This window comes from Melanostigma gelatinosum (assembly GCF_949748355.1).
Source record: "Melanostigma gelatinosum genome assembly, chromosome: 20".
In the NCBI taxonomy this organism is placed as follows: domain Eukaryota; kingdom Metazoa; phylum Chordata; class Actinopteri; order Perciformes; family Zoarcidae; genus Melanostigma; species Melanostigma gelatinosum.
In genome coordinates this window covers 21,833,119-21,861,029 of record NC_136653.1, presented here as the reverse complement: position 1 = coordinate 21,861,029, position 27,911 = coordinate 21,833,119, and the positions used below count along the sequence as shown (strand labels likewise).

The window sequence follows — 27,911 nt, the reverse complement described above, 5'->3', positions numbered from 1 at the left end:
TTCATGATGCTAATGATGGAGCTTCATTATGTTAATGATACTGCGTCATTATGCTAATGATGCAGCTGCATTATGTTAATGCCACATCTTCATTATGTTAATGATACTGCTTCATTATGTTAATGATGCAGCTGCATTATGTTAATGGTACATCTTCATTATGTTAATGATACAGCTTCATTATGTTAATGATACTGCTTCATTATGTTGATGATGCATCTTCATTATGTTAATGACACAGCTTCATTATGTTAATGACACTGCTTCATTATGTTAATGACACAGCTTCATTATGTTAATGATACAGCTTCATTATGTTAATGATGCTGCTTCATTATGTTAATGGCACAGCTTCATTATGCGAATGATACAGCTTAATTATGTTAATGACACAGCTTCATTATGTTAATTACGCTGCTTCATTATGTTAATGACACAGCTTCGTTATGCGAATGATACAGCTTAATTATGTTAATGATACAGCTTCATTATGTTAATGACACAGCTTCATTATGTTAATTATGCTGCTTCATTATGTTAATGACACAGCTTCATTATGCGAATGATACAGCTTCATTATGTTAATGATACTGCTTCATTATGTTAATGACACAGCGCCATTATGCTAATGATACAGCTTAATTATGTTAATGATACAGCGTCATTATGTTAATGATACTGCTTCATTATGCTAATGATGCAGCTTCATTATGCTAATGAGGCAGCCGGTAAAGGTGACTCACCTCTCAGTAACGGTTGGCAGGATGAAGAACATCCAGAAGTGAATCCCAAAAACCAAAATCACCTGAAAGACTAACTTCCCTAAAACGGTCTTCCTCAAATACAGAGCCCTGTCTATCACCATGGTACCTGCAGACAGACAGGTGGACAGTGAGACAGCTAAACAGACAGACACAGAGACAAGCAGACAGGTGGACGTACCGAACTGGATCAGAACCATCACCAAGAACGCTTCAGGAACCTGGTCCTCTGAGAGGGAGGAAGTGATGTCAGCAGCCGCAGAGTGTTTCTGGGAAACAATGAAGAATAAAACAATAAACATGAATAAAACAATGAAGTTAAGAAGACGAAATAGAATAAAAACAGAGTGAACATGATGGGATGAATCAGTGAATGAAACTTTACTCCAAAGGCCCAGAAGCCGAAGACGATGATGATGAAGTCGACGGTGTCGGCGAGGAACATGAGGACGTAAACGTCGGTGACAGCGCTGTATTCTGGTTGGACGAGAGCTCTGAAGAAGTGAAGGAAGGGACGGTAGAGAGACAAACACCTGAAAGAGAGAGAGAAGTATTTAGATGAGTTTCTCCTTGTTTTCATCCTCCAATTATTTTTATTTTTGGATGGTATTCATATAAATACATTGATCATAGAATCTGCTGAGTAGTAAATGAGACTTGATGTCACTGGTCACTGGTTAGCTGGAGCGTTAGCATACCTGCTAACAAAGTACTCCTTGGCTCTGATGGAGAGCTCCCTGAGTTTCTCCAGCAGCAGATCAAACCTGCCGGGCTGCTGAGCTCTGGAGCTCAAACTGCCTGAAAGCACACGGAGAGGAACATGTCAACAGTACTTATATACATACTATTATGAGTGTATTTGTACTTGAACCGGCGACCTATCAGTTAACAAGTTAAGTCCCTATGAACTGAGCTACAGGCCACCTTGTATCTGATGTTTTAAGTTAATCCTTTATTTGCAAATAATACCTCAAAAGGAAAATAAACGCACTGAGCATGCTCAGAAACTGCAATCGTTTGGAGTTATTTATTCATTCTCGAGTGGACAGAGATATTTTTGGAAAACAAAGAATTTGTCGTGCTTAAGAAACTTCAATCAGCCACTTTCAGTCTGAACCCGAAGCTCATGAACCAGAGCTGAGGGATCGAGATGATCCAACGGGATCACATCGTCTGCATAGAGACGCACTCAGTCTGGACCAGGTTATCAGTGCTATTAGTGCTGGACCAGGACCCGTTATCAGTGCTATTAGTGCTGGACCAGGACCCATTATCAGTGCTATTAGTGGTGGACCAGGACCCGTTATCAGTGCTATTAGTGCTGGACCAGGACCCGTTATCAGTGCTATTAGTGCTGGACCAGGACCCGTTATCAGTGCTATTAGTGCTGGACCAGGACCCGTTATCAGTGCTATTAGTGCTGGACCAGGACCCATTATTAGTGCTCGTCCCTTCATCGTGAGGTGGTAGCCTTTAAGTTCAGGTGTGTCAGGTTCTACCTGCAGGAGAGCGCAGCTGGCTGGAGCCGGAATTCGTCCGTCTCCGGCCTCGACGCCGCCGCACGGTGCCGGTGAGCTCGGTCGGATTGACAGAGGCGGAGTCTGCCTGGTTATCATGGTGATGGCCGGCGTCAGTCTCCGTGGTCTGGTCCCAGAGTCCGTGACACTGTGGAGGTTAAAGTTTATAATTTTGAGCTTTTTACCTTAAATATGACTCAGTGTTGTATAATTTAGAGCTTTTTACCATAAATATGACTGTGTTGTATAATTTAGAGCTTTTGACCTTAAATATGACTCAGTGTTGTATAATTTAGAGCTTTTACCTTAAATATGACTGTGTTGTATAATTTAGAGCTTTTTACCTTAAATATGACTGTGTTGTATCATTTAGAGCTTTTTACCTTAAATATGACTCAGTGTTGTATAATTTAGAGCTTTTTACCTTAAATATGACTCAGTGTTGTATAATTTAGAGCTTTTTACCTTAAATATGACTCAGTGTTGTATAATTTAGAGCTTCTTACCTTAAATATGACTTAGTGTTGTATAATTTAGAGCTTCTTACCTTAAACATGACTCAGTGTTGTATAATTTAGAGCTTTTTACCTTAAATATGACTCAGTGTTGTATAATTTAGAGCTTCTTACCTTAAATATGACTCAGTGTTGTATAATTTAGAGCTTTTTACCATAAATATGACTCAGTGTTGTATAATTTAGAGCTTTTTACCTTAAATATGACTCAGCGTTTTATAATTTAGAGCTTTTTACCTTAAATATGACTCAGTGTTGTATAATTTAGAGCTTTTTACCTTAAATATGACTCAGTGTTGTATAATTTAGAGCTTTTTACCTTAAATATGACTCAGTGTTGTATAATTTAGAGCTTTTTACCATAAATATGACTCAGTGTTGTATAATTTAGAGCTTTTTACCTTAAATATGACTCAGTGTTGTATAATGTAGAGCTTTTTACCTTAAATATGACTCAGTGTTGTATAATTTAGAGCTTTTTACCTTAAATATGACTCAGTGTTGTATAATTTAGAGCTTTTTACCATAAATATGACTCAGTGTTGTATAATTTAGAGCTTTTTACCTTAAATATGACTCAGCGTTTTATAATTTAGAGCTTTTTACCTTAAATATGACTCAGTGTTGTATAATTTAGAGCTTTTTACCTTAAATATGACTCAGTGTTGTATAATTTAGAGCTTTTTACCTTAAATATGACTCAGAATTGTATAATTTAGAGCTTTTTACCTTGAGTATGGCTCTGTGGTAAAACAAAGCGAGCAGCTGCAGGAGGTCATAGAGGACGTAGCCTTCCTTCTTCTCCACCCCCAGGATATTTGGTGGATGGAACGGTTTGGAGCGATCCACCTCCAGCTTCTGGTTGAACGGAAAGAAACCGAACTGGAAGAAATACTTGATGACGATGGTGACCTGAAGACACAGACAGGTGGACAGACTGAATGTTAAAACACCGACCTGTCGACCGGTGAATGAACGTTTTAAATAAAGTTAAGATGTGAGAACCTCGGTGTAGATGATGGCCGTCATCCAGAAGGTCTTACTGGGCCGAGGGACAGACAGCGTCGCCCACAGAAACACCAGAACAGGAAGTACCAACGTCAGACAGCTGGCGGACACCATGTGGTTCAACACGATGACCAGGTAGCACACCGTCTCCGACCTGACAGAGGGAGCATCTTAGCAACAGCAGAGGGATATCTGAAGGACTCACCTGTAGGTCGCAGCTCACCTGGCTGCCAGGATGTTGTAGAGGGCATAGCACATCTGGAGCAGCTGGTGCTGGTCGCCGTAGAAACGGTCCGACGCCTCCAGCTCCTCGTCGTAGAAGGTCCTAAAAAAACACGGGAGCGAAGCAGAGATGGTGTGAAACCTCAAGCAGCGTCACAGGTGTGGAGGATCTCAGGTGACTCACCTGTGAACTCACCTGCGCCGCAGCAGCTCGCTGGCCGTCAGCTCCTGAGCGCGAGACGCCGCTGCCGGACAGGAAGTGGAGGCCGAGTCAGACAGGAAGTCACTCTGCCGCCGCTGCTTCCTGAATCCCTCCCCAACCTCCTCCTCCTCCTCCTCTTCCTCCTCCTCATCCAGATCCAGCCCCAGAGCGAGGCTGTAGGAAGGGGGGAGGAGGAGGGAGCAGCGGGAGGTGGGGGAGGAGGCGCTGGTGTGAGTCGGCTTTGATTCTTCAGTTCTGTTCAAACAGACACAGAAATAATAAATGAGAGGGAAACATCTACAGGAACAATTATCTTGATCATGTTTCTCCTCCTCCAGGAGGACCCACCTCATCAGTTCTTCATCTGAAGACGAGGAGGACCATGAAGACTGGACTCTCTCCATCCGGGTCAGTTTGGGTCGCCTTCTTTGGCTGATTGAAGTCACCGGGCCTACTGAGTAATCTTCCACTCTTACTCTCTCTGGTTCAAGTCCTGAGGATGGAGGCTCTGCTGAAACTGGTTCACCTGGACCATCTCCTCCAGATGCTGGTTCTTCTTCTGGTTCACCTAGTCCATCTCCTCCAGCTACTGGTTCTGCTTCTAGTTCACCTGGATACTCTGCTCCAGATACTGGTTCTGTTTCTGGTTCACTTGGACCATTTCCTCTAGAGACTGGTTCTGCTTCTGGTTCACCTGGACCATCTCCTCCTGATACTTGTTCTGCTTCTGGTTCACCTGAACCATCTCCTCCTGATACTGGATCTGCTTCTGGTTCACGTGGACTATCTGCTCCAGATACTAGTTCTGCTTCTGGTTCACCTGGTCCATATCCTCCAGATACTGGTTCTGGTTCACCTGAACTATCTCCTCCTGATATTGGTTCTGGTTCAAGTGCAGCTCCTCCTGATAGTGGTCCTGATTCTGGTTTATCTGGATTACTATCTGGTTCCTCATCAGTATCAGGACTCACTGCCTCTTCTTCTTCCTCTCTTCTGGTCTCTGCTGAGGCCTGCCGCTCGGCCTCATGGGTACTGTAGTTCAGACCTGACTCTCTGGAGGCCTTCATCATCTGTTCTTGGTAGTAAACGTGGATTGCCTCTCTGGTGGGAACATTACCCTGAACAAACAATCAAATAACAAACAAATCAACACGACTCCTCCATCTTTGTTGTAGTTCCACCAGCTGTAGTCCTTAGAACGTGTACCTGCTTGGCCTGCTGCATTAGCATGCGGCGCTCGATACGGAGGACGGTGGAGATGTCGATGTGCTCCTGACATAGACCGCTGAGCCAGGCAGTCAGAGAGTCCAGCAAAGCCGACAGCAGAACCCAACAGAACCGCAACGTGCTGGAGAACCGACGCAGGACGGTGTCTGAAACACACAACGTAGAGTTACAGGAGCCAGACAGGAAGTGATGTCAGAGTGGAGCCTCTTCAGACTCCTCCTACCTGGTCCCTCCTCTTTCTCCTCCTCCTCCTCCTCTCCATCCTCCTCCGTGTCCTCTGTCACTTCTATTCCTCCGGCTGCAGGAGAGGAGGAGCAGTTAGTATGTCTTCTTCTGTGGTTTATTTACTGCATCACATTGTTTTCTCAGGTCTTCTTGTTCCTGACGTTACTTTACTAATATATAATATAATAATATAATATTATACTGATATATAATATACTAATATATAATATACTAATATAATATTATACGAATATATAATATAATACTATATTACATAATAATATATAATATACTAATATATAATATGATAATATAATAATATATAATATAATAATATAATATTCAAAACGACGATGATCAGTAGCCCACGGACTTCAGCCACCTCGCCCGGACCAGGGAAACCGGGGAACCTCCACACAGCGCTGGCTCTGGAACCAAGCTCCTGGAGAGGGGTTGGACTTTGTCCTTTTCCGGAGTTGCCCAGGGTGAGAGGCGCCGGGCGGGAGTGGGGAGACTCACGAGCCCCCGGCTGAGCGCCGCTGTGTTGGAGTTCTCCCCGGAGAACGAGAGGGTCGACTCCATGCGCCTACGGGTTGCGGGGAGCAAGGCTCTGACTGTGGTTTGTGCTTATGCACCAAACGTGGGCAATGACGGAGAAACCTGGCGGGGGTGATTGGGAGGAACGGCTTGCCCGATCTGAACCCGAGTGGTGTCTCGTTATTGGACTTCTGTGCTTGCCACGGTTTGGCCATAATGAACACCATGTTCGAACATAAGGTGGCTCATAAGTGTCCCTGGTACCAGAACACCTTAGGCCGGAGATCAATGATTGACTTTGTAATCGTATCATTTGATTTGCGGCCGTATGTCTTGGACACTCGGGTGAAGAGAGGAGCAGAGCTGTCAACTGATCACCACCTGGTGGTGAGTTGGATCAGATGGCAGGGGAACCGGTTGGAAAGACCCGGCAAGCCCAAACGTGTAGTGAGGGTGAACTGGGAACGTCTGGCGGAGGACCCTGTCCGGGAGGTCTTTAACTCCCACCTCCGGAAGAAATTCTCACACATCCAGAGGGACGACCCAGAACACGCTGGAGGGATTACATCTCCCAGCTGGCCTGGGAACGCCTCGGGATCCCCCAGAATGAGCTGGAACATGTTGCCGGAGAGGGAGGTCTGGGTCAGCCTGCTTGGCCTGCTGCCACCGTGACCCGACCCCGGATAAGAGGAAAATGGATGGATGGATGGATAATATAATAATATATAATATAATAATATTATTATATACTAATATATAATATAATATAATACTTTATGGAGGCAATTATTGAAAACACCTTTAATGTAAATCTGAGTCTGTCTTCTCCTCCTCTTTCTCCTCACCTCCTCTCTTCTCCTCCTTCCTGCTCTTTCGATCAGACGAGTTCTTCTTCCACAGTTTCTCTTGGTTGTTGCGAACTCTCATTGCTGTTCTGGAATCTGTGATCCAGGCGTGATACACAAACTGAGAGACAGACAGATAGAGAGAGAGACAGACAGATACAGAGAGAGAGACAGAGAGACAGACAGAGAGCAGTCAGAGAGACAGACAGACAGATAGACAGCATGTTTTCATGAGTTTAACTCTCTTCCTCATAACTTTGTATTATATCAGATCTTTATCAGACTCACCTGGAAGGCTGATTTCTCAGGTAGCTCCTCCTCCTTCTCCTCCTCCTCCTCTTCCTCACTGTCTGTCTCAAACAGGTAGTAGTCACCGCTCCTCACCACTGCAGGCAGACAGACGGGTCAGGCAGACAGACGGGTCAGACAGACGGGTACACAATGACTCTTGACAGGTGAGAGTGATGATGTCAGAGGTCATGTGACTCACTGGAGGCGTGGTTTACCCAGGGTCTCCACCACTTCTTGTGACTCCGCCCCTTCCTGTTCTCCTGATCTACAAACAGACACTCGCGTCAGTTCGTTGTGCGACTGACAGTCGTTACCATGACAACGGATATCTGATTACAAACCGTCAGGATGGAAGCTGTCTTGAGTCAAACTCAACATCTTCTCTTTTCCCCTGCGGAACTTCTTCTGTCGGGATTTAATTCTTTCCATCCTGAAGGACACAGAGAGAGAGACAGAAAGTAGATCACAATGTTTCGACTCGTGTCAGTGTTTCGACTCTGACTCGTCTCAGTGTTTCGACTCTGACTCGTTTCAGCTTTTTGACTGACTCATCTCAGTGTTTCGACTTTGACTCGTCTCAGGGTTTCGACTGTGACTCGTCTCAGGGTTTTTAATTTGACTCGTCTCAGGGTTTTGACTTTAAACGTCAGTGTTTTGACTTTAACACGTCTCAGTGTTTTGACTTTGACTCGTCTCAGTGTTTTGACTCTGACTCGTCTCAGTGTTTTGACTCTGACTCGTCTCAGCTTTTTGACTCTGACTCGTCTCAGTGTTTCAACTTTGACTCGTCTCAGGGTTTCTACTTTGACTCGTCTCAGGGTTTCAACTTTGACTCATCTCAGGGTTCAGACTCTGACTCATCTCAGCTTTTTGACTGACTCGTCTCAGTGTTTTGACTCTGACTCGTTTCAGCTTTTTGACTGACTCGTCTCAGTGTTTTGACTCTGACTCGTTTCAGCTTTTCGACTCTGACTCGTCTCAGGGTTTTGACTTTAACATGTCTCAGTGTTTTGACTATGACTCGTCTCAGTGTTTGACTTTGACTCGTCTCCGTGTTTCGACTCATCTCAGTGTTTTGACTCGGCGTGCCTTACTGTCTCTTCAGAAGGTCCATGGACGTCTTCTCCACCTCCAGTCTCGCTCTGACAGCTTTCACTGTGGACGCCTCAAAGAGCTCTGCCCCCCTGCAACACACACACACACACACACATTAACATGATGTGACTCTGTGTGTGTGTTAATGTGTGTTTATGGTGTGATTGTGTACCTGGAGGCCAGTAATTGTGTATTTTGAAGGTCCAGGACCACATACAGGAAATAGTGACTCCTGAAGACTCTCCTCTGAAGCAAAAGGAAACAGAAACAGACGCCGTCCCAGATGATTCCGGCCTCGTCACTCGGCAACTCACACTGCTTACTGCTCTGCTGCTCCGCTGCAGGAAGTGATGCATACATAAGCAACACACAGACAGACAGACAGGTAGACAGACAGATAGGTAGACCCAGCTGACTTACGTTTTGTGTATCCTTTGATGGTGCAGGCCAGACTGAAGAGCTGAATCAGCCAACAGTGATTCAACACTAATGACTTGATGAAACCACAGGCCAGGATCTGACCACAGACAGGCAGAGAGACAGACAGGTGGAGACAGGAAGACAGTTTAGGTTCACGACCATGTGGCTCTGAGTACTTTAATAAAGACCAGCATGATGATGATGATGTATCTTACCGACAAAATGTTCTTCATGGTGATGACGAACACGTTATAGCCAATCAGACAATCCCAATACACCAGGATAGATTTGACTGGTTTCAGCAGCAGATCTCCGCCCACCAACAAGAAGTAGAAACATGCCACCAGGTAACCCATACAGAAGATACTGATCCTGGAACAGGAAGTAGAAACAAGTTAAGAGGTAACCCATACAGAAGATACTGATCCTGGAACAGGAAGTAGAAACAAGTTAAGAGGTAACTCATACAGAAGATACTGATCCTGGAACAGGAAGTAGAAACAAGTCAAGAGGTAACCCGTACAGAAGATACTGATCCTGGAACAGGAAGTAGGAAACAAGTCAAGAGGTAACCCATACAGAAGATACTGATCCTGGAACAGGAAGTAGAAACAAGTTAAGAGGTAACCCATACAGAAGATACTGATCCTGGAACAGGAAGTAGAAACAAGTTAAGAGGTAACCCATACAGAAGATACTGATTCTGGAACAGGAAGTAGAAACAAGTTAAGAGGTAACCCGTACAGAAGATACTGATCCTGGAACAGGAAGTAGAAACAAGTCAAGAGGTAACCCGTACAAAAGATGCTGATTCTGGAACAGGAAGTCGAAGAAGATACTGACCCTTGAACAGGAAGTAGAAACAGCTCAAGAAGAAACTCATACAAGAGATGCTGATTCTGGAGCAGGAGGTAGAAGAAGATACTGATTCTGGAACAGGAAGTTGAAGAAGATACTGATCCTGGAACAGGAGGTAGAAGAAGATACTGATCCTGGAACAGGAAGTAGAAGAAGAAACTGATCCTGGAACAAGAGGTAGAAGAAGATCCTGGAACAGGAAGTAGAAGAAGATACTGATCCTGGAACAAGAGGTAGAAGACGATACTGATCCTGGAACAGGAAGTAGAAGAAGAAACTGATCCTGGAACAAGAGGTAGAAGAAGATACTGATCCTGGAACTAGAGGTAGAAGAAGATACTGATCCTGGAACAGGAGGTAGAAGAAGATACTGATCCTAGAACAGGAGGTAGAAGAAGATACTGATCCTGGAACAGGTGGTAGAAGAAGATACTGATTCTGGAGCAGGTGGTAGAAGAAGATACTGATCCTGGAACAGGTGGTAGAACAAGATACTGATTCTGGAACAAGAGGTAGAAGAAGATACTGATCCTGGAACAAGAGGTAGAAGAAGATACTGACCCTTGAACAGGAAGTAGAATAGTGTCAGGCGACTGTGGATAAGTGGGGAGCAGGGCCGTCCTTCAATCAGAGGATCGGCGGTTCGATCCCCGGCTCCGCTACTCGCATGTCGATGTGTCCTTGAGCAAAACCCCAAAATTGCTCCCGTATCTGTGCTTACGGTGTAGAAATGGGATAGAATCTGAATTGTAAGTCGTTTTGGATAAAAGCGTCTGCTAAATGACTGTGATGTAATCTAATGATAGTGATCCTGGAACAGGAAGTAGAAACAAGTCAATAGGTAAGTGCTGGAGTCTGAGCTGAAGGAGTTTCTGGTGAACCTGCATGCCAGCAAACGTTTCGCCGAATAACTTTATAGAAATAGCCAATCTTCATGCTGATAGTCTCGTTTACTGATGTAGGTCATATAAATGCATCAGTATTAAACTGAGACTGGTCCAGAACCAGTAAAAAGTTTAATTGTGAATATTCAGGTTTAACTTCAGGTAGCTGTGGCTCCACCCACTCACCTGGTCGTCCCAGTGATGAAGATGATGGTGAGGACAAACCAAAACATGTAGCTGAATATGATCAGCTTCATCATGTCCAGGTAAGACCTGCACACACAGATGGCACAGGTCAGACAGAGAGACAGACAGACAGACAGACAGACAGACAGACAGGAGGAGAATGAGGAGGGTTTACCTGCACAGCATGAAGTCAGGACCTGTGTTGAGACGGAGTCGCCTGATTGGATCGGACACCTGTCCGTCATCCTCGTCCAGCTCACAGTTGTCTCCCGCGAGGATCTGAACCGACGACAGGAGCTCCTCCTCAAACACCTGCAGCTGCAGAGACGCTCCGAGGAGGAGCAGGAAATCATCTGAAAGATCAGGAAACATGTGATGAGGAGGAGGAGCAAGAAATCCTCTGAAAGATCAGGAAACATGATGATGATGATGATGATGATGATGATGATGATCTTACAAAGGAGGAAGACTGGGTTCGGTGGTGTCAAGTGATCAGGGAGGAAGAGCCACTTCACCACGTTGGAGTCCATGTTGGAAGACGGAGGTCTCCAGAGATAATCTGTAAACACAACATATATCAAACAAGTTTGTGTTTAATAAAGAAAAGGGTTTCATCCTAAATGTTTTGATTCAGCCATTAAAAAGAAAATCTTAAGCCTAGTTTAGCATAACGGCTTGAAGCAGAGGGAAACTGTTAGTATAGCTTGGCATAATGACCTGATGCGGGAGAAGCTGTTAGCCTAGCAAAGCATACGACTATAAGCAGGAGTAAGCTTTTAGCCTAGCTTAGCATAACGACAAGAAGCAGGTGGAACATTTTAGCCTGGCTTAGTACACCCTGAAACACCTTGAATACCTGTTGCTGCTGTGAGGTCAGAACTCACTACTCGGCGATCCGAAAGCAGCTAATGCTAGGCTAGCTTAGCATAAAGACATGTTTTTTAAACTGTGAAGTGAATAATCCCAACATCTTGTCTGCAGGGGAGTTTGTACCTTTACAGGCAGCCGGAGGGAACCCGATGCACAGCATGTACTGGAAGCACAACAGCCCTGACAGGAAGTAGCAGTACTTGGGCCACACTGAGGCAATGTGCTTCCTGTTGCGCTTTGATAGGACGCCGATGAGGCCAAAGGCGTGGCCTACGGCAAACAGATCCATCCGCTGACCAATCACGTTCACGGCCAACAGGAAGCAGGTCTGAGGAAGAGCACGGGAATGTTTTTAAACAGGAAGACATTAGCTTATTGCTAACTTCAGTGTGTGTCTCACCTCCAGGCCAAACTTGTAGAAGAAGTAGTTGAGGAAGTACTTGATACAGCTTAGCACGCTGTCGTCCAGGTGATGCCTCGTGATGTCATGAAACAGCGTTTTGGTAGGGGGCGGGACTTCGTTACGGCGGAGACGGTAGAGCTCCTGGTGTCTGTAAACTGTCACCTCGAAGGCTAACAGCGCTAGCATCATCAGGTTATACTGTAGAGACAGGTTAGCATGATGCTATGTTATCAGTGCTAACATCATCAGCCTAGCATGATCCTAAACTATCAGAGTTGTGTTGTCACTGCTCACCCTCAGGTAGTCAAGCAGTTTTCCGTCCGTCTTTCGAAGCCCCACCCACTGGGCGGGGTCAACTGGACCAGAGTACAAAACAGAGCGAGACAGGTCGGTGCTGGAGTTACCTGGCTACAGAGAGACAGACAGGTATGATACCGTTACAGGAGGTTTTTAAACTGTGAGGCACCTCATATGGTCCTCCATATGAGGTGCATATAAGAGAGAGTCCATATAGGAGGTTAGACAAAGATACTGGTGGTGGGGGGGCATGAGACTGACAAACAGACAGACAGATATACAGGTGTTTGACTTGTTTAGATAGACGGATATAGAGACACAGAGATATCGTTGCCGTTGTTACCACGGTGCAGTTGGAGGAGTATCTGATGGGCTGGACGATGTTGAGTTGGTACAACATCTTACAGACGGTCACCACACAGGTCCAAACTGTACAGACTCCTGACAGCAGGGGGCGCCACGCCCTGCAGGGCAGAGCCCCGCCCACACACAGCACGAACAGCAGGTTAAACACGCACACCTGTAGAGGCACAGACAGGTTCATCATACACACCTGTAGAGAGATAGACAGGCTCAACACACACACACACACACCTGTAGAGAGATAGACAGGTTCAACACACACCGGCAGAAAAACAGACAGGTTCAACACACACACCTGCAAAGAGACGAAGAGGTTGAAAACACACACCTGCAGGGAGACAGACAGGTTTAACAAACACACACCTGCAGAGAGACAGGTCAGAGACAGGTCAAACTGACAGATAGACAGATAGACGCTGACCTCCTTCACAGAGACCCACATGATGTACGAGGAGACGATCTTGACTATGTGGAGTTCCAGGAGCCACCAGAGGAGGTGCTGCAGGCGCTGCAAGGAGAGGAGGAGGCGCAGGAACAAAACAGAGAGACGATCCACCACCAACCTCCAGGAGACCAGTACTGAGGAGGAGAGACCAGGAGTCAACTTCCTGTATGGAACTCAACTATTCTGATACAGGTGTGAAGATGACGATGCAGTTACCTTTAATATGGTCAGACAGGGTTTCTCTCTCAAACACACAGGTGTACTCCTCCTCGTTTATCAAATTCTCTTCTGTCTCCTCCTCTCTCTCCCTTTGTCCTCCGCTCTTCTCTGCCTCCAGGAGGAGCTGAGGAGCTCCACACACCGACAGGTCGAACAGGCTGCCCTCAGAGTGGACCAACCTGCAGAGAGAGACACACTAGAGGTATGAGAACTATCTACAGAAGTATGGGAACTATTTACAGAGGTGTGGGAATTATCTACAGAGGTATGGGAACTATCTACAGAGGTGAGGGAACTATCTACAGATGTATGGGAACTATCTACAGATGTATGGGAACTATCTGCAGAAGTACGGGGACTGTCTGCAGAGGTATATGAACTATATACAGAGGTATGGGGACTATCTGCAGAGGTATGGGGACTATCTACAGAGGTATGGGAACTGTCTGCAGAGGTATGGGGACTATCTGCAGAGGTATGGGGACTATCTGCAGAGGTATGGGGACTATCTGCAGAGGTATGGGGACAATCTACAGAGGTATGGGAACTATCTTAAGAGGTATGGGGACTATCTGGAGAGGTATGGGGACTATCTGCAGAGGTATGGGGACTATCTGCAGAGGTATGGGGACTATCTACAGAGGTATGGGAACTATCTACAGTGGTATGGGAACTGTCTACAGAGGTACGGGAACTATCTACAGATGTATGGGAACTATCTACAGAGGTACGGGAACTATCTACAGAGGTACGGGAACTATCTACAGAGGTATGGGAACTGTCTGCAGAGGTACGGGAACTATCTACAGAGGTACGGGAACTATCTACAGATGTACGGGAACTATCTGCAGATGTACGGGAAGTGTCTGCAGAGGTACGGGAACTATCTACAGAGGTACGGGAACTATCTACAGAGGTATGGGAACTGTCTGCAGAGGTACGGGAACTATCTACAGAGGTACGGGAACTATCTACAGATGTACGGGAACTATCTGCAGATGTACGGGAAGTGTCTGCAGAGGTACGGGAACTATCTACAGAGGTATGGGAACTGTCTGCAGAGGTATGGTGACTATCTGCAGAGGTATGGGGACTATCTGCAGAGGTATGGGGACTATCTGCAGAGGTATGGGGACAATCTACAGAGGTATGGGAACTATCTTAAGAGGTATGGGGACTATCTGCAGAGGTATGGGGACTATCTGCAGAGGTATGGGGACTATCTACAGAGGTATGGGAACTATCTACAGAGGTATGGGAACTGTCTGCAGAGGTACGGGAACTATCTACAGAGGTACGGGAACTATCTACAGAGGTACGGGAACCATCTACAGATGTACGGGAACTATCTACAGATGTATGGGAACTGTCTACAGAGGTACGGGAACTATCTACAGAGGTACGGGAACTATCTACAGAGGTACGGGAACTATCTACAGATGTACGGGAAGTGTCTGCAGAGGTACGGGAACTATCTACAGAGGTATGGGAACTATCTACAGAGGTATGGGAACTATCTACAGAGGTATGCGAACTATCTATAGAGGTATGGGAACTACCTGCAGTGGTATGGGAACTTCCTGCAGAGGGACGGGAACTATTTGCAGAGGTACGGGAACTATCTGCAGAGGTATGGGAACTATCTATAGAGGTACGGGAACTGTCTGAAGAGGTATGGGACCTATCTACAGAGGTATGGGAACTTCCGGCAGAGGTACGGGAACTATCTGCAGAGGTATGGGAACTTCCTGCAGTGGTATGGGGACTATCTGCAGTGGTATGGGAACTTCCTGTAGAGGGACGGGAACTATCTGCAGAGGTATGGGAACTGTCTGCAGAGGTACAGAAACTATCTGCAGAGGTGCGGGGACTATCTGCAGACGTACGGGAACTATCTGCAGAGGTGCGAGAACTATCTGCAGAGGTCTGAGGACGAGCTTCAGGAACTATCAGGGGACTAGTTGTAGAGGTCTGAGTACTTAGTAGGTGTCAGAGATTTGTGATTGGTCAGCAGATTTAGGATATCTGGACAATGATTGGATAGAATAGGCCAAATGTTGTTACGGTGCTGATCTGTGACCTCTGATCGGCAGCTAGAGTTGTGTGTTACCTGGTGATGGTGCTGTTGTGTGTGTCCACCACAGTCTTCAGGTCGGTCAGCTGCAGGAATGGCTTGTGGAAGTAATGCAGGTGGACAATGCACACCTGCAGAACAAGGTTAAGAGTCAACGTTCACATCACATTTAACAGGACGTTTCTGTAGAAACATGTAAAAGGTACCAAAAGGAACGCAGCAGGGATGAAGATCCTGGTGAAGAGAATAGGAACTGAGAACTTCTCCAACCCAACATCCTCCAACCTGGACAGATAATAACAACATTAGAGACAGTGGAGACAGCAGAGATATTAAACGCAGTAGAGACAGTGAGTACTTTGCTTACCTATGTGTATTAGTTTGTATCTTTGAGTACCTGTGTGTACGCGTTTGTATCTGTGAGTACCTGTGTGTACTTAATCCAGTGTAGTAGCTCCAGGTGTGGAGGGACGAGGGGAACTGGAAGGTGTAGACCAGGATGAGGACCAACATGGAGTAAACCACCACGGCTACCCAGAAACCCCTGAGCATGGCACGCCAACGCTCATAGTTCAACTACAGAGAGGTACAGGTAGAGAGACAGTGAGACAGGTAGGTAGATGGTGTCAGACATCAGCTTTCTTTCCTCTGCTTTCAAGAAGAATCTGATGTGTCACCTTCCAAAGATCCAATCAGTGATCCAAACCAAACAGTAGTCCCGCCCACCACCATGTTTCAGGACCCAGGATTGGACGATTCAAAGTAGTACAGTGGTATTTAAGATTCAACGTAGTAAAGTAGTGCTATAAGATTCAAAGAATTACATTGGTAGTATAAGTACATTAAGTACATAGGTCACAGCTTGTCAGAGTCCTGAGTTTCAAAACTCGTGTGACTTGAGACCAGGTTTTAAGTGTATTCAGTTAGTAGTACCATATATAATATATAAGTACAGTGATAGTACTTGTAGTACTTACAGTACTTGCAGTATTACCTGGTACAGGGCTACGCAGCAGAGGAACATGACCATGTAGATGACTTTGTAGAGGACGATTTTTCCTTCAAAACTAACGAAGAAGAACATTGTTCCACAGACGTAGATCCAGTATTTAACAAACATCCTGGTAACCACAGCAACCAGAGCCTCCATCTTGACTCCTCCTCCTCCTGTGTGCAGGAGCAGCACCTCCTCATAGGACATCTCCTTCTTCTCCTCCTCTAACGGATGTAAAACAACAAGAGTCACACCGACAGGTGAGCAGTGAGACAGGCTGGTCAGTGAGACGGGTTGTCTTACCCTCCATGTGGACGGTGATGTTAGACAGCTGTGTGTCTGCCTGTCTGTCTTTCTGTCTGTCTCTCTTCTCAGTTAGCGCCTGACGCAGCAGCAGCCAGAAGGTCAACAGACACAACAACTGTAACAACAACAACAACTGTAACAACACGTCAGATTTAACATTAGCAGTAGTAGTAGTAGTAGCAGTAGTAGTAGTAGCAGTAGTAGTAGTAGTAGTAGCAGTAGTTGTAATAGTAGTAGCAGTAGTAGTAGTAGTAGCAGTAGTAGTAGTAGCAGCAGTAGTAGTAGTAGTAGTAGTAGCAGTAGTTGTAATAGTAGTAGCAGTAGTAGTAGTAGTAGCAGTAGTAGTAATAGTAGTAGCAGTAGTAGTAGTAATAGTAGTAGCAGTAGTAGTAGTAGCAGTAGTAGTAGTAGTAGTAGTAGTAGTAGTAGTAGTAGCAGTAGTAGTTGTAATAATAGTAGCAGTAGTAGTAGTAGTAGCAGTAGTAGTAGTAGCAGCAGTAGTAGTAGTAGTAATAGTAGTAGCAGTAGTAGTAGTAATAGTAGTAGCAGTAGTAGTAGTAGCAGTAGTAGTAGTAGTAGTAGCAGCAGTAGTAGTAGCAGTAGCAGTAGTAGCAGCAGTAGCAGTAGTAGTACCTTGGAGGCCAGCTCCCTACAGGGATCCTCTTTCCTAGGGAACAGTCCCGGTACTTCCTGGATTGAGGGGAAGCTGTAGACGTACTGCATAATGACCAGCAGGTTGCCATAGGCAACCAGCCAGGGCGATGACATCAGTGTGTAGCGGCGACGCTCTCGCATCATCCAGAGGACACACGACCACAGCAGCAGGACACACGTCAGCCAGGACACGTAGGTGATGGGCCACGCCATCATGGAGATCAGAGCACAGATGTAACTCTGTTTGAGGAGGAAGCTGAACGCCATGGACGCAGCACTGACTCCCTCCTCATCCTCCCTCCTCTCCTCCTCCTCTTCCTCCTCATCTCTCCTCCTCCTCTCCTCCTCCTCCCATCCGTCTCCTTCAAACACACACGTCTCCAACGTGTCAACAGCATGAAACACACAGAACAGAACCAGCGTCATGGCATCATCACACCTGTACTCGTCTGTCCTGTGACATCATCATCACACCTGTCTGTCCTACAGGACACCTGTCTACAGTCAGCTCTTAAGTATCCTGATAAAACAGGTGGAGTGAGGACTCTTCAGGTCATTCAGTGACTCTGAACCTGAACAGCTAAACAAACTGACCTGATTGGCTCAGAGAGTAGTGAGGCGTGGAGTAAACATCCAATCCAAGGGCTGTGCTCTGGGTGGGCGGGGCAAAGGAGTCAGAGGGACTGTCATTGGTGGATGACACCTTGAGACGGACCCAGAGAGAGTATTCATGAACCAATTAAAATAATAAATAAATTAAAACATAATAATATTTGGTGTTTCTGTACGTCTCTGCGCTCGGGACGGTCATGAGCTCTCCTCCACAGCTCCCTCCGTCTCTCCGCTGTGATGTCACCGCTGACCTCATCGCTCAGGTTGCTGGTGGCGGTGATGACGTCACAGCTCACGCTGATCGCCGACTCCGCCCTCTCTACGCCCCCCCACCACCACCCAACGCCGTCGATCAGCTGCAGAAACATGTGACACCCGTCAGCCAATCAGAGCGGAGGAGCGTTTGTTTGTGAAGTTATTCAAGTTTTAAGACCTTATAGGAGTTCACCTCTGCCTACATATGTTTGGAACATATCATACTTATTTAGTTTTAAACTTTGCTGTTCATGTTTACTATTTATTTTATTGGTTCTTTTTTTTCTTATTTGTGACATGTTTGAAATAAATGCAGTGACATAAAGTGACGTATTACTGCAACATCATGACTAGATGACATCATACACAGACATTACAACATGCCGTGTGACGTCATCGCGTGTTGAGTGATCACCTGGTTCCTCCACAGAGTAGCCACAGTGTTGTAGAGCAGCAGCAGCATCAGAGGACTGGTGACGTGGAACCAGCTGAGCTCAGAGTTCACCTGCATCCTCCAGGGGGCGGAGCAGTCCACGGAGACCACCGGCAGCAGGCCGAACACACTGCACGGGACACAATCGATCAATCAGTAGAACAATCAATCAATCCATCAAACTATTGATAACTGACTGCAGACCTGTTGTTAGTTTACAGCAACATGTTATGAAGAGAGTCCGTGTTTAACTCAACCTGTAATTACATCACATTACAGTCATGTAGCAGACGCTTTTATCCAAAGCCACTTACAAAAAGTTTATTCAACATATTCAAGAGAACTACTAGTCACCAGAAGTCATAAGTGCATCTCCTCCTTTAAACAAGCATCATAGAGCAGAAACCAGAGAAGTACAGAAACAAACGAGTATGAACACAGTAAGTGGTGAGTGAAGGCTCAGGTAGTGCTTCTTGAAGAGGTGAGTCTTCAGCCTGATGAAAGATGGGCAGTCACTCTGCTGTCCTGAGGTCAGTGGGGAGTTCATTCCACCACTGAGGGGTCAGGACAGGAAACAGCCTCGACCGGGTCGATCGGCCGCGGGACCTCTGAGCGACGGGGCGACCGATCGCCCCGAGGCAGCAGAGCGAAGTGGTCGGGCGGGGGTGTAGGGCTTGACCACGGCCTGGCGATAGGAAGGAGCTGTTCCTTTCACTGCCCTGTAGTCCAGGCGGGAGATGACCAGAGCACATGCACCGTCTCCTCAGTGAGGAAGTGAATCCTCCTGATGCTGTAGAGCAGGAACCTGCAGGAGCGTGTAACCGATGCAATGTTTGCTGAGAACGACAGTTGGTCGTCCAGGGTCACACCCAGGTTCCTCGCAGTCCGAGTCGGCGTCACCACGGTATCATCAATGGTGATGGACAGGTCTCTGTGCGGGAGGAACAGCAGCTCGGTTTTGTCCAGGTTGAGCTTCAGGTGGTGAGTCGTCATCCACGTCGAGATGTCAGCCAAGCACGCAGCGATGCCTCCACTTGAGTGTCACCGGAGGAAATGACAAGACCAGCTGGGTGTCATCAGCAAAACAATGGTAAGAGAAGTCATGTGAGCGAATAACAGAACCCAGAGATGGTGGAGGTGTGTTATATGGTGGAGGTGTGTTATATGGTGGAGGTGTGTAATATGGTGGAGGTGTGTTATATGGTGGAGGTGTGTTATATGGTGGTGTGTTACCTGGCGGTGTGTTATATGGTGGAAGTGTGTTATATGGTGGAAGTGTGTTATATGGCGGAGGTGTGTAATATGGTGGAGGTGTGTTATATGGTGGAGGTGTGTTATATGGTGGAGGTGTGTTATATGGTGGTGTGTTACCTGGCGGTGTGTTATATGGTGGAGGTGTGTTATATGGTGGAAGTGTGTAATATGGTGGAAGTGTGTTATATGGTGGAAGTGTGTAATATGGTGGAAGTGTGTTATATGGTGGAGGTGTGTTATATGGTGGTGTGTTACCTGGCGGTGTGTTATATGGTGGAAGTGTGTAATATGGTGGAAGTGTGTTATATGGTGGAAGTGTGTTACCTGGCGGAGGTGTGTTATATGGTGGAGGTGTGTAATATGGTGGAGGTGTGTTACCTGGCGGAGGTGTGTTATATGGCGGAGGTGTGTAATATGGTGGAGGTGTGTTACCTGGTGGAAGTGTGTTATATGGTGGAAGTGTGTAATATGGTGGAAGTGTGTAATATGGTGGAAGTGTGTTATATGGTGGAGGTGTGTTACCTGGCGGAGGTGTGTTATATGGTGGAGGTGTGTTACCTGGTGGAGGTGTGTTACATGGTGGAAGTGTGTTATATGGTGGAAGTGTGTAATATGGTGGAAGTGTGTTATATGGTGGAGGTGTGTTACCTGGCGGAGGTGTGTTATATGGTGGAGGTGTGTTACCTGGCGGAGGTGTGTTACATGGTGGAAGTGTGTTATATGGTGGAAGTGTGTAATATGGTGGAAGTGTGTTATATGGTGGAGGTGTGTTACCTGGCGGAGGTGTGTTATATGGTGGAGGTGTGTTACCTGGTGGAGGTGTGTTACATGGTGGAAGTGTGTTATATGGTGGAGGTGTGTTACCTGGTGGAGGTGTGTTACATGGTGGAAGTGTGTTACCTGGTGGAGGTGTGTTATATGGTGGAGGTGTGTTACCTGGTGGAGGTGTGTTATATGATGGAAGTGTGTAATATGGTGGAGGTGTGTTACCTGGTGGAGGTGTGTTATATGGTGGAAGTGTGTTATATGGTGGAGGTGTGTTACCTGGTGGAGGTGTGTTATATGATGGAAGTGTGTAATATGGTGGAGGTGTGTTACCTGGTGGAGGTGTGTTATATGGTGGAAGTGTGTAATATGGTGGAGGTGTGTTACCTGGTGGAGGTGTGTTATATGGTGGAAGTGTGTAATATGGTGGAGGTGTGTTACCTGGTGGAGGTGTGTTATATGATGGAAGTGTGTAATATGGTGGAGGTGTGTTACCTGGTGGAGGTGTGTTATATGGTGGAGGTGTGTTACCTGGTGGAGGTGTGTTATATGGTGGAGGTGTGTTACCTGGTGGAGGTGTGTTATATGGTGGAGGTGTGTTATATGGTGGAAGTGTGTTATATGGTGGAAGTGTGTTACCTGGTGGAGGTGTGTTATATGATGGAAGTGTGTAATATGGTGGAGGTGTGTTACCTGGTGGAGGTGTGTTATATGGTGGAAGTGTGTTACCTGGTGGAGGTGTGTTATATGGTGGAAGTGTGTTATATGGTGGAAGTGTGTTATATGGTGGAAGTGTGTTACCTGGTGGAGGTGTGTTATATGATGGAAGTGTGTAATATGGTGGAGGTGTGTTACCTGGTGGAGGTGTGTTATATGGTGGAAGTGTGTTACCTGGTGGAGGTGTGTTATATGGTGGAGGTGTGTAATATGGTGGAGGTGTGTTACCTGGTGGAGGTGTGTTATATGGTGGAAGTGTGTTATATGGTGGAGGTGTGTTACCTGGTGGAGGTGTGTTATATGGTGGAGGTGTGTAATATGGTGGAGGTGTGTTATATGGTGGAGGTGTGTTACCTGGTGGAGGTGTGTTATATGGTGGAAGTGTGTTATATGGTGGAGGTGTGTTATATGGTGGAGGTGTGTTACCTGGTGGAGGTGTGTTATATGGTGGAAGTGTGTTATATGGTGGAAGTGTGTTACCTGGTGGAGGTGTGTTATATGGTGGAGGTGTGTTACCTGGTGGAGGTGTGTTATATGGTGGAGGTGTGTTACCTGGTGGAGGTGTGTTATATGGTGGAAGTGTGTTACCTGGTGGAGGTGTGTTATATGGTGGAAGTGTGTTATATGGTGGTGTGTTACCTGGTGGAGGTGTGTTATATGAATGAATGAATGAATTTTATTTATATAGCGCTTTTCACAGACAGTACTATCGCAAAGTGCTTAACAGAGCAGACATTTAAAAGCATAAAAAACACAATGTGACCCTAGGGTCAATAAATGATCTACACAGAGTGAATAAAAAATGTTAAAGAATAAAATAAAAATAAAATAAAAATAAAATAAAAATGTAAAACATATTTTAAGAGCAGGTCTAGGACATGGGTTTACTTTTACACAAACGCCAGCCTAAACAGGTGGGTTTTTAGCTGGCTTTTAAAAGTATCCACAGTATCTGCGAGGCGCAGAGTTGCAGGCAGAGCATTCCAGAGCCTCGGGGCCACTGCCTCAAAGGCTCGGTCACCACGGGGCCACTGCCTCAAAGGCTCGGTCACCACGGGGCCACTGCCTCAAAGGCTCGGTCACCACGGCTCTTACATCGTGTGCGTGGGACAGAAGACCTCGAGCGTTTGACCTGAGAGTGCGGGCGGGTGAATAGGGGTGAAGTAGATCAGCTACATAAGTCGGAGCCTGACCGTGAAGTGCTCTGTAAGTGATGGTGAGAATGTTGAACTATATCCGAGATGCTACAGGAAGCCAGTGGAGAGATCGGAGTACGGGGGTGATGTGAGACCGTCGATTTTTCCTGGTGAGTAATCTGGTGCAGCGTTTTGGATGACCTGCAGACGGTTAAGAGCAGATACACTGAGTGATGTGAAAAGTGAGTTGCAGTAGTCAATGCGTGAAGAGATAAATGTGTGTATGATCATTTCTAATTCAGGTGTTGATAATACAGATCTCAGTTTACTGATATTTCTTAGATGGAAGAAACATGACCTGGACAGCTGCTTAACATGAGAGTCAAATGACATGGAGCGATCAAAGAAAATCCCAAGATTGCGCAGGTTGCAATGGGCAGCAGAGGAGAGTGGACTAATAATCTGCCTGATCATGGGGACAAACTCCTCTGGAGCAATAACTAGGACCTCCGTCTTAGAGTCGTTGAGTTGCAGGCAGTTTTCTGCCGTCCAGTCTCTGATGGCATTGACACAGTCCAGGAGCCGAGTTAATGTGAATGCCTTGCTGGGTTTAAATGACAGATGAAGTTGGATGTCGTCTGCATATAAGTGATAGGACACATTATAGCTTTTTATGATCGGTCCCAAAGGTAACAGATAAAGGGAAAATAACAAAGGCCCCAGAACCGAGCCCTGCGGTACACCACAAGAAAGTGGAGAGGTAACAGACACAAAATCACCCACCGAGACATTGAAACTTCTGTCACTGAGGTAAGATGTAAACCAGTCTAACGCTATGCCAGATATGCCCACCCAATCACGAAGCCTCTTAATCAGGATGTCATGGTCTACAGTGTCAAATGCAGAACTGAGATCCAGAAGAACTAACACAGAGCAGTCACCTGCATCAGCACACATGAGAATGTCATTTGAAACCCTAAGGAGAGCGGTTTCAGTAGAGTGTTGCTTACGAAACCCAGACTGGAACTTGTCGTACATATTGTGCCTCTCCAGTGCATATGGTGGAGGTGTGTTACCTGGTGGAGGTGTGTTATATGGTGGAGGTGTGTTACCTGGTGGAGGTGTGTTGTATGGTGGAGGTGTGTTATATGGTGGAAGTGTGTTACCTGGTGGAGGTGTGTTATATGGTGGAGGTGTGTAATATGGTGGAAGTGTGTTACCTGGCGGAGGTGTGTTATATGGTGGAGGTGTGTAATATGGTGGAAGTGTGTTATATGGTGGAAGTGTGTTATATGGTGGAAGTGTGTAATATGGTGGAAGTCTGTTATATGGTGGAAGTGTGTTACCTGGTGGAGGTGTGTTATATGGTGGAGGTGTGTAATATGGTGGAGGTGTGTTACCTGGTGGAAGTGTGTAATATGGTGGAAGTGTGTAATATGGTGGAAGTGTGTTACCTGGTGGAGGTGTGTTATATGGTGGAAGTGTGTTACCTGGCGGAGGTGTGTTATATGGTGGAAGTGTGTTACCTGGTGGAGGTGTGTTATATGGTGGAAGTGTGTTACCTGGTGGAGGTGTGTTACCTGGCGGAGGTGTGTTATATGGTGGAGGTGTGTTATATGGTGGCGGTGTGTTACCTGGCGGAGGTGTGTTACCTGGTGGAGGTGTGTTATATGGTGGAGGTGTGTTACCTGGTGGAGGTGTGTTATATGGTGGCGGTGTGTTACCTGGTGGAGGTGTGTAATATGGTGGAAGTGTGTTACCTGGTGGAGGTGTGTTATATGGTGGAGGTGTGTTACCTGGTGGAGGTGTGTTATATGGTGGAAGTGTGTTACCTGGTGGAGGTGTGTTATATGGTGGAAGTGTGTTACCTGGTGGAGGTGTGTTACATGGTGGAAGTGTGTTACCTGGTGGAGGTGTGTTATATGGTGGAGGTGTGTTACCTGGTGGAGGTGTGTTATATGGTGGAAGTGTGTTACCTGGTGGAGGTGTGTTATATGGTGGAAGTGTGTTACCTGGTGGAGGTGTGTTATATGGTGGAGGTGTGTTACCTGGTGGAGGTGTGTTATATGGTGGAGGTGTGTTACCTGGTGGAGGTGTGTTACATGGTGGAGGTGTGTTATATGGTGGAGGTGTGTTACCTGGTGGAGGTGTGTTATATGGTGGAGGTGTGTTACCTGGTGGAGGTGTGTGATATGGTGGAAGTGTGTTACCTGGCGGAGGTGCGGTTCGGGGGCCACACCTCCTGCAGGGAGGGCAGCTGGTAACAGTAGAGGAGCAGGAAATGGGATGAGGAGTAGAGCAGTGACATCACAGACACAGACCTGAAGAGGAGGGGCGGGACCTGACCTGACCACGCCCACCAGGTGCACAACACCTGGAAACAGAAGAGGTAGGGGAGGGAGGAGAGAGAGGGGAACACGATACCTGGAGAAGAGAGGAAGAAGAGAGGAAGAGGAGAGGAAGAGGAGAGATGACTTCTCTTCACAAAGAAGAACCTCCTCATTCTGGTCCAGAAATAGCAAAGTGGTTCACAGTCTTCACTGATGGAAGTCTGACCATCAAGACCAGTTTGAGCTTCAAAACCAAGTTTCTGATGGGTTCTATTGGTTACCTTCAAATATCAACTGGGTTCTACTGGTTCCCTTAAAGTACTCTACTGGGTTCTACTGGTTACCTTCAAATATCTACTGGGTTCTACTGGTTACCTTAAAGTACTCTACTGGGTTCTACTGGTTACCTTAAAGTACTCTACTGGGTTCGACTTTTTACCTTCAAATATCTACTGGGTTCTACTGGTTACCGTAAAGTACTCTACTGGGTTCTACTGGTCACCTTAAAGTACTCTACTGGGTTCTACTGGTTACCTTAAAGTACTCTACTGGGTTCTACTGGTTACCTTAAAGTAGTCTACTGGGTTATACTGGTTACCTTCAAATATCTACTGGGTTCTACTGGTTTGCTTAAAGTACTCTACTGGGTTCTACTGGTTACCTTAAAGTACTCTACTGGGTTCTACAGGTTAACTTAAAGTACTCTACTGGGTTCGACTTTTTACCTTCAAATATCTACTGGGTTCTACTGGTTACCTTCAAATATCATGGGTTCTACTGGTTACCTTCAAATATCTACTGGGTTCTACTGGTTACCTTCAAATATCATGGGTTTCACTGGTTACCTTCAAATATCTACTGGGTTCTACTGGTTACCTTCAAATATCTACTGGGTTCTACTGGTTACCTTCAAATATCATGGGTTCCACTGGTTACCTTCAAATATCTACTGGGTTCTACTGGTTACCTTCAAATATCTACTGGGTTCTAATGGTTACCTTCAAATATCTACTGGGTTCTACTGGTTACCGTAAAGTACTCTACTGGGTTCTACTGGTTACCTTCAAATATCTACTGGGTTCTACTGGTTACCTTAAAGTACTCTACTGGGTTCTACTGGTTACATTAAAGTTCTCTACTGGGTTCTACTGGTTATCTTCAAATATCTACTGGGTTCTACTGGTTACCGTAAAGTACTCTACTGGGTTCTACTGGTTACCTTAAAGTACTCTACTGGGTTCTACTGGTTACCTTCAAATATCTACTGGGTTCTACTGGTTACCTTCAAATATCATGGGTTCTACTGGTTACCTTAAAGTACTCTACTGGGTTCTACTGGTTACCTGTGAGTCCCAGTAGGATCGTCACCAGGACTTTTCCTCCAGTCGTTGTCATGTTTCCCATCATCCTCCTGGTCTTACACATCAGTAACTCCAGTTCAACCAGAACCCTGTTTCTGCTGCTCTCCTCCTCCTCCTCCTCCTCCTCCTCCTCCTCCTGTCCGAGCACAGAGTCCTCTTCAAACATCAGCTCCTCCTGCGTCTCCTCCTCCTGCTGAGGCTGAAACACACACAGAGACATTTAGTTCTTCTTCTACTTCTATACAAACATCTAAACTCATCACATATCACCTGAACATTCACATATCATGTAAAACAATAGAATCAATATCTGTTTGTCCACCTGTGGACATCTTCGTCCTCCAGCTGGCCGAGGAGGAAGAGGAGGAAGAGGAGGAGGACTTCATGGTCTGGTTTCATGTCAACAAACAGACTCCGACAGTTCAGCTAATAAACTGATTGAACCTGAAACCTAATCATTATATGTGTGTGTGTGTGTGTGTCCTGATGTAGTCACATAATGAGGTTACATTTAATAAATAGCTTACTGAGTTACACACTAATAGACAGGAAACCTCGTCAAGAAACAAGAGGAGACGACTTAACCCGGTTACACCTGCTTCATTAGTGTGTGTGTGAGTGTGTGTGTGTGTGTGTTACCTGTGTGTGTGTGTCTGCATTCAGTCTTCCGATCAACCTCCAGGTCAGCAGACCAACAACCAGCACACCAACATCTGGAAACACCTGTCTCACTGCCGAGCCTGCATCGCTTCCTGTCAGACTGATGCAGACACACAGACACACAGTGAGAGACAGACAGTGAGAGACACACTGACACAGTGAGAGACACACAGACACAGTGAGAGACACACGGTGAGAGACAGACAGTGAGAGACACACAGACACACTGTGAGAGACATACAGTGAGAGACACATAGTGAGAGACAGACAGTGAGAGACACACAGTGAGAGACAGACAGTGAGAGACACATAGTGAGAGACAGACAGTGAGAGACACACAGTGAGAGACAGACAGTGAGAGACACACAGTGAGAGACAGACAGACACAAAGTTTTGTTTCAGATATTCGACCTCAGATTAAAGTGTGTGTGTTCTTGGACCCGGTCCTCACTTCTTCAGAAACCTGTTTGAGGGTTCAGGGTTCAGACCTGGTTCAGGGTCCAGCTTAGAGTCAGGTTTAGGTTTAGATCAGGGAATGTAATACGTCAATGAAGGTCCCCACAGAGATCGAAGTACAGGGATGTGTGTGTGTTTGAGTGGGTGTTTGCAGAGCCATGAAGTGCAGACAGAGAGACTGTCTGACTGCATCACTGCTCCCAATAGACCCCACGTACCTCTGTGCAGTATCAATGTCCATGTATGAGCAGCACATACATATCACTACGTTTGTGTCATATCAACACTTTACCTCATACGTGCAATAACGTGGATCCAACAACTCGATGGGATTTATTGTGTTTTTAGCTTTCATCGTTTTTTTTGCGGTGTACTTATTAATTAATTATTAATTATTTATTCTACCTTTACTGCTGTTTTGTCCACTTCGCTGCTGTGATCCTGCTGTGTGACTAATGAAGGATGATCTTATTTTATATTATCGTAAAAGATGAAATATTATTGTTGAACTATG

The 27,911-nt window shown here is 46.0% G+C and overlaps 1 protein-coding gene across 1 annotated transcript in view; it reads right to left on the bottom strand.

Annotated features, from left to right (window-relative positions):
- LOC306794068 (piezo-type mechanosensitive ion channel component 2-like) overlaps positions 1 to 27,911 on the bottom strand; it is a 47,162-nt gene that overhangs the window by 6,614 nt on the left and 12,637 nt on the right. The window contains 41 exon segments of the mRNA XM_079291953.1: positions 744 to 870; positions 943 to 1,030; positions 1,147 to 1,294; positions 1,460 to 1,559; positions 2,261 to 2,426; positions 3,523 to 3,705; positions 3,799 to 3,955; positions 4,025 to 4,126; positions 4,220 to 4,480; positions 4,574 to 5,343; positions 5,432 to 5,598; positions 5,676 to 5,750; positions 7,060 to 7,180; positions 7,348 to 7,445; positions 7,550 to 7,615; positions 7,692 to 7,780; positions 8,445 to 8,534; positions 8,618 to 8,783; positions 8,866 to 8,962; positions 9,081 to 9,237; positions 10,794 to 10,880; positions 10,969 to 11,146; positions 11,251 to 11,352; positions 11,787 to 11,991; positions 12,064 to 12,264; positions 12,361 to 12,474; positions 12,707 to 12,883; positions 13,148 to 13,305; positions 13,388 to 13,569; positions 15,501 to 15,595; positions 15,671 to 15,749; positions 15,892 to 16,040; positions 16,459 to 16,731; positions 16,733 to 16,879; positions 17,398 to 17,803; positions 18,009 to 18,121; positions 18,207 to 18,386; positions 18,701 to 18,848; positions 24,801 to 25,014; positions 26,264 to 26,480; positions 26,921 to 27,041. Of these exon segments, the coding sequence (XP_079148079.1) occupies positions 744 to 870; positions 943 to 1,030; positions 1,147 to 1,294; positions 1,460 to 1,559; positions 2,261 to 2,426; positions 3,523 to 3,705; positions 3,799 to 3,955; positions 4,025 to 4,126; positions 4,220 to 4,480; positions 4,574 to 5,343; positions 5,432 to 5,598; positions 5,676 to 5,750; positions 7,060 to 7,180; positions 7,348 to 7,445; positions 7,550 to 7,615; positions 7,692 to 7,780; positions 8,445 to 8,534; positions 8,618 to 8,783; positions 8,866 to 8,962; positions 9,081 to 9,237; positions 10,794 to 10,880; positions 10,969 to 11,146; positions 11,251 to 11,352; positions 11,787 to 11,991; positions 12,064 to 12,264; positions 12,361 to 12,474; positions 12,707 to 12,883; positions 13,148 to 13,305; positions 13,388 to 13,569; positions 15,501 to 15,595; positions 15,671 to 15,749; positions 15,892 to 16,040; positions 16,459 to 16,731; positions 16,733 to 16,879; positions 17,398 to 17,803; positions 18,009 to 18,121; positions 18,207 to 18,386; positions 18,701 to 18,848; positions 24,801 to 25,014; positions 26,264 to 26,480; positions 26,921 to 27,041 (6,774 nt within the window).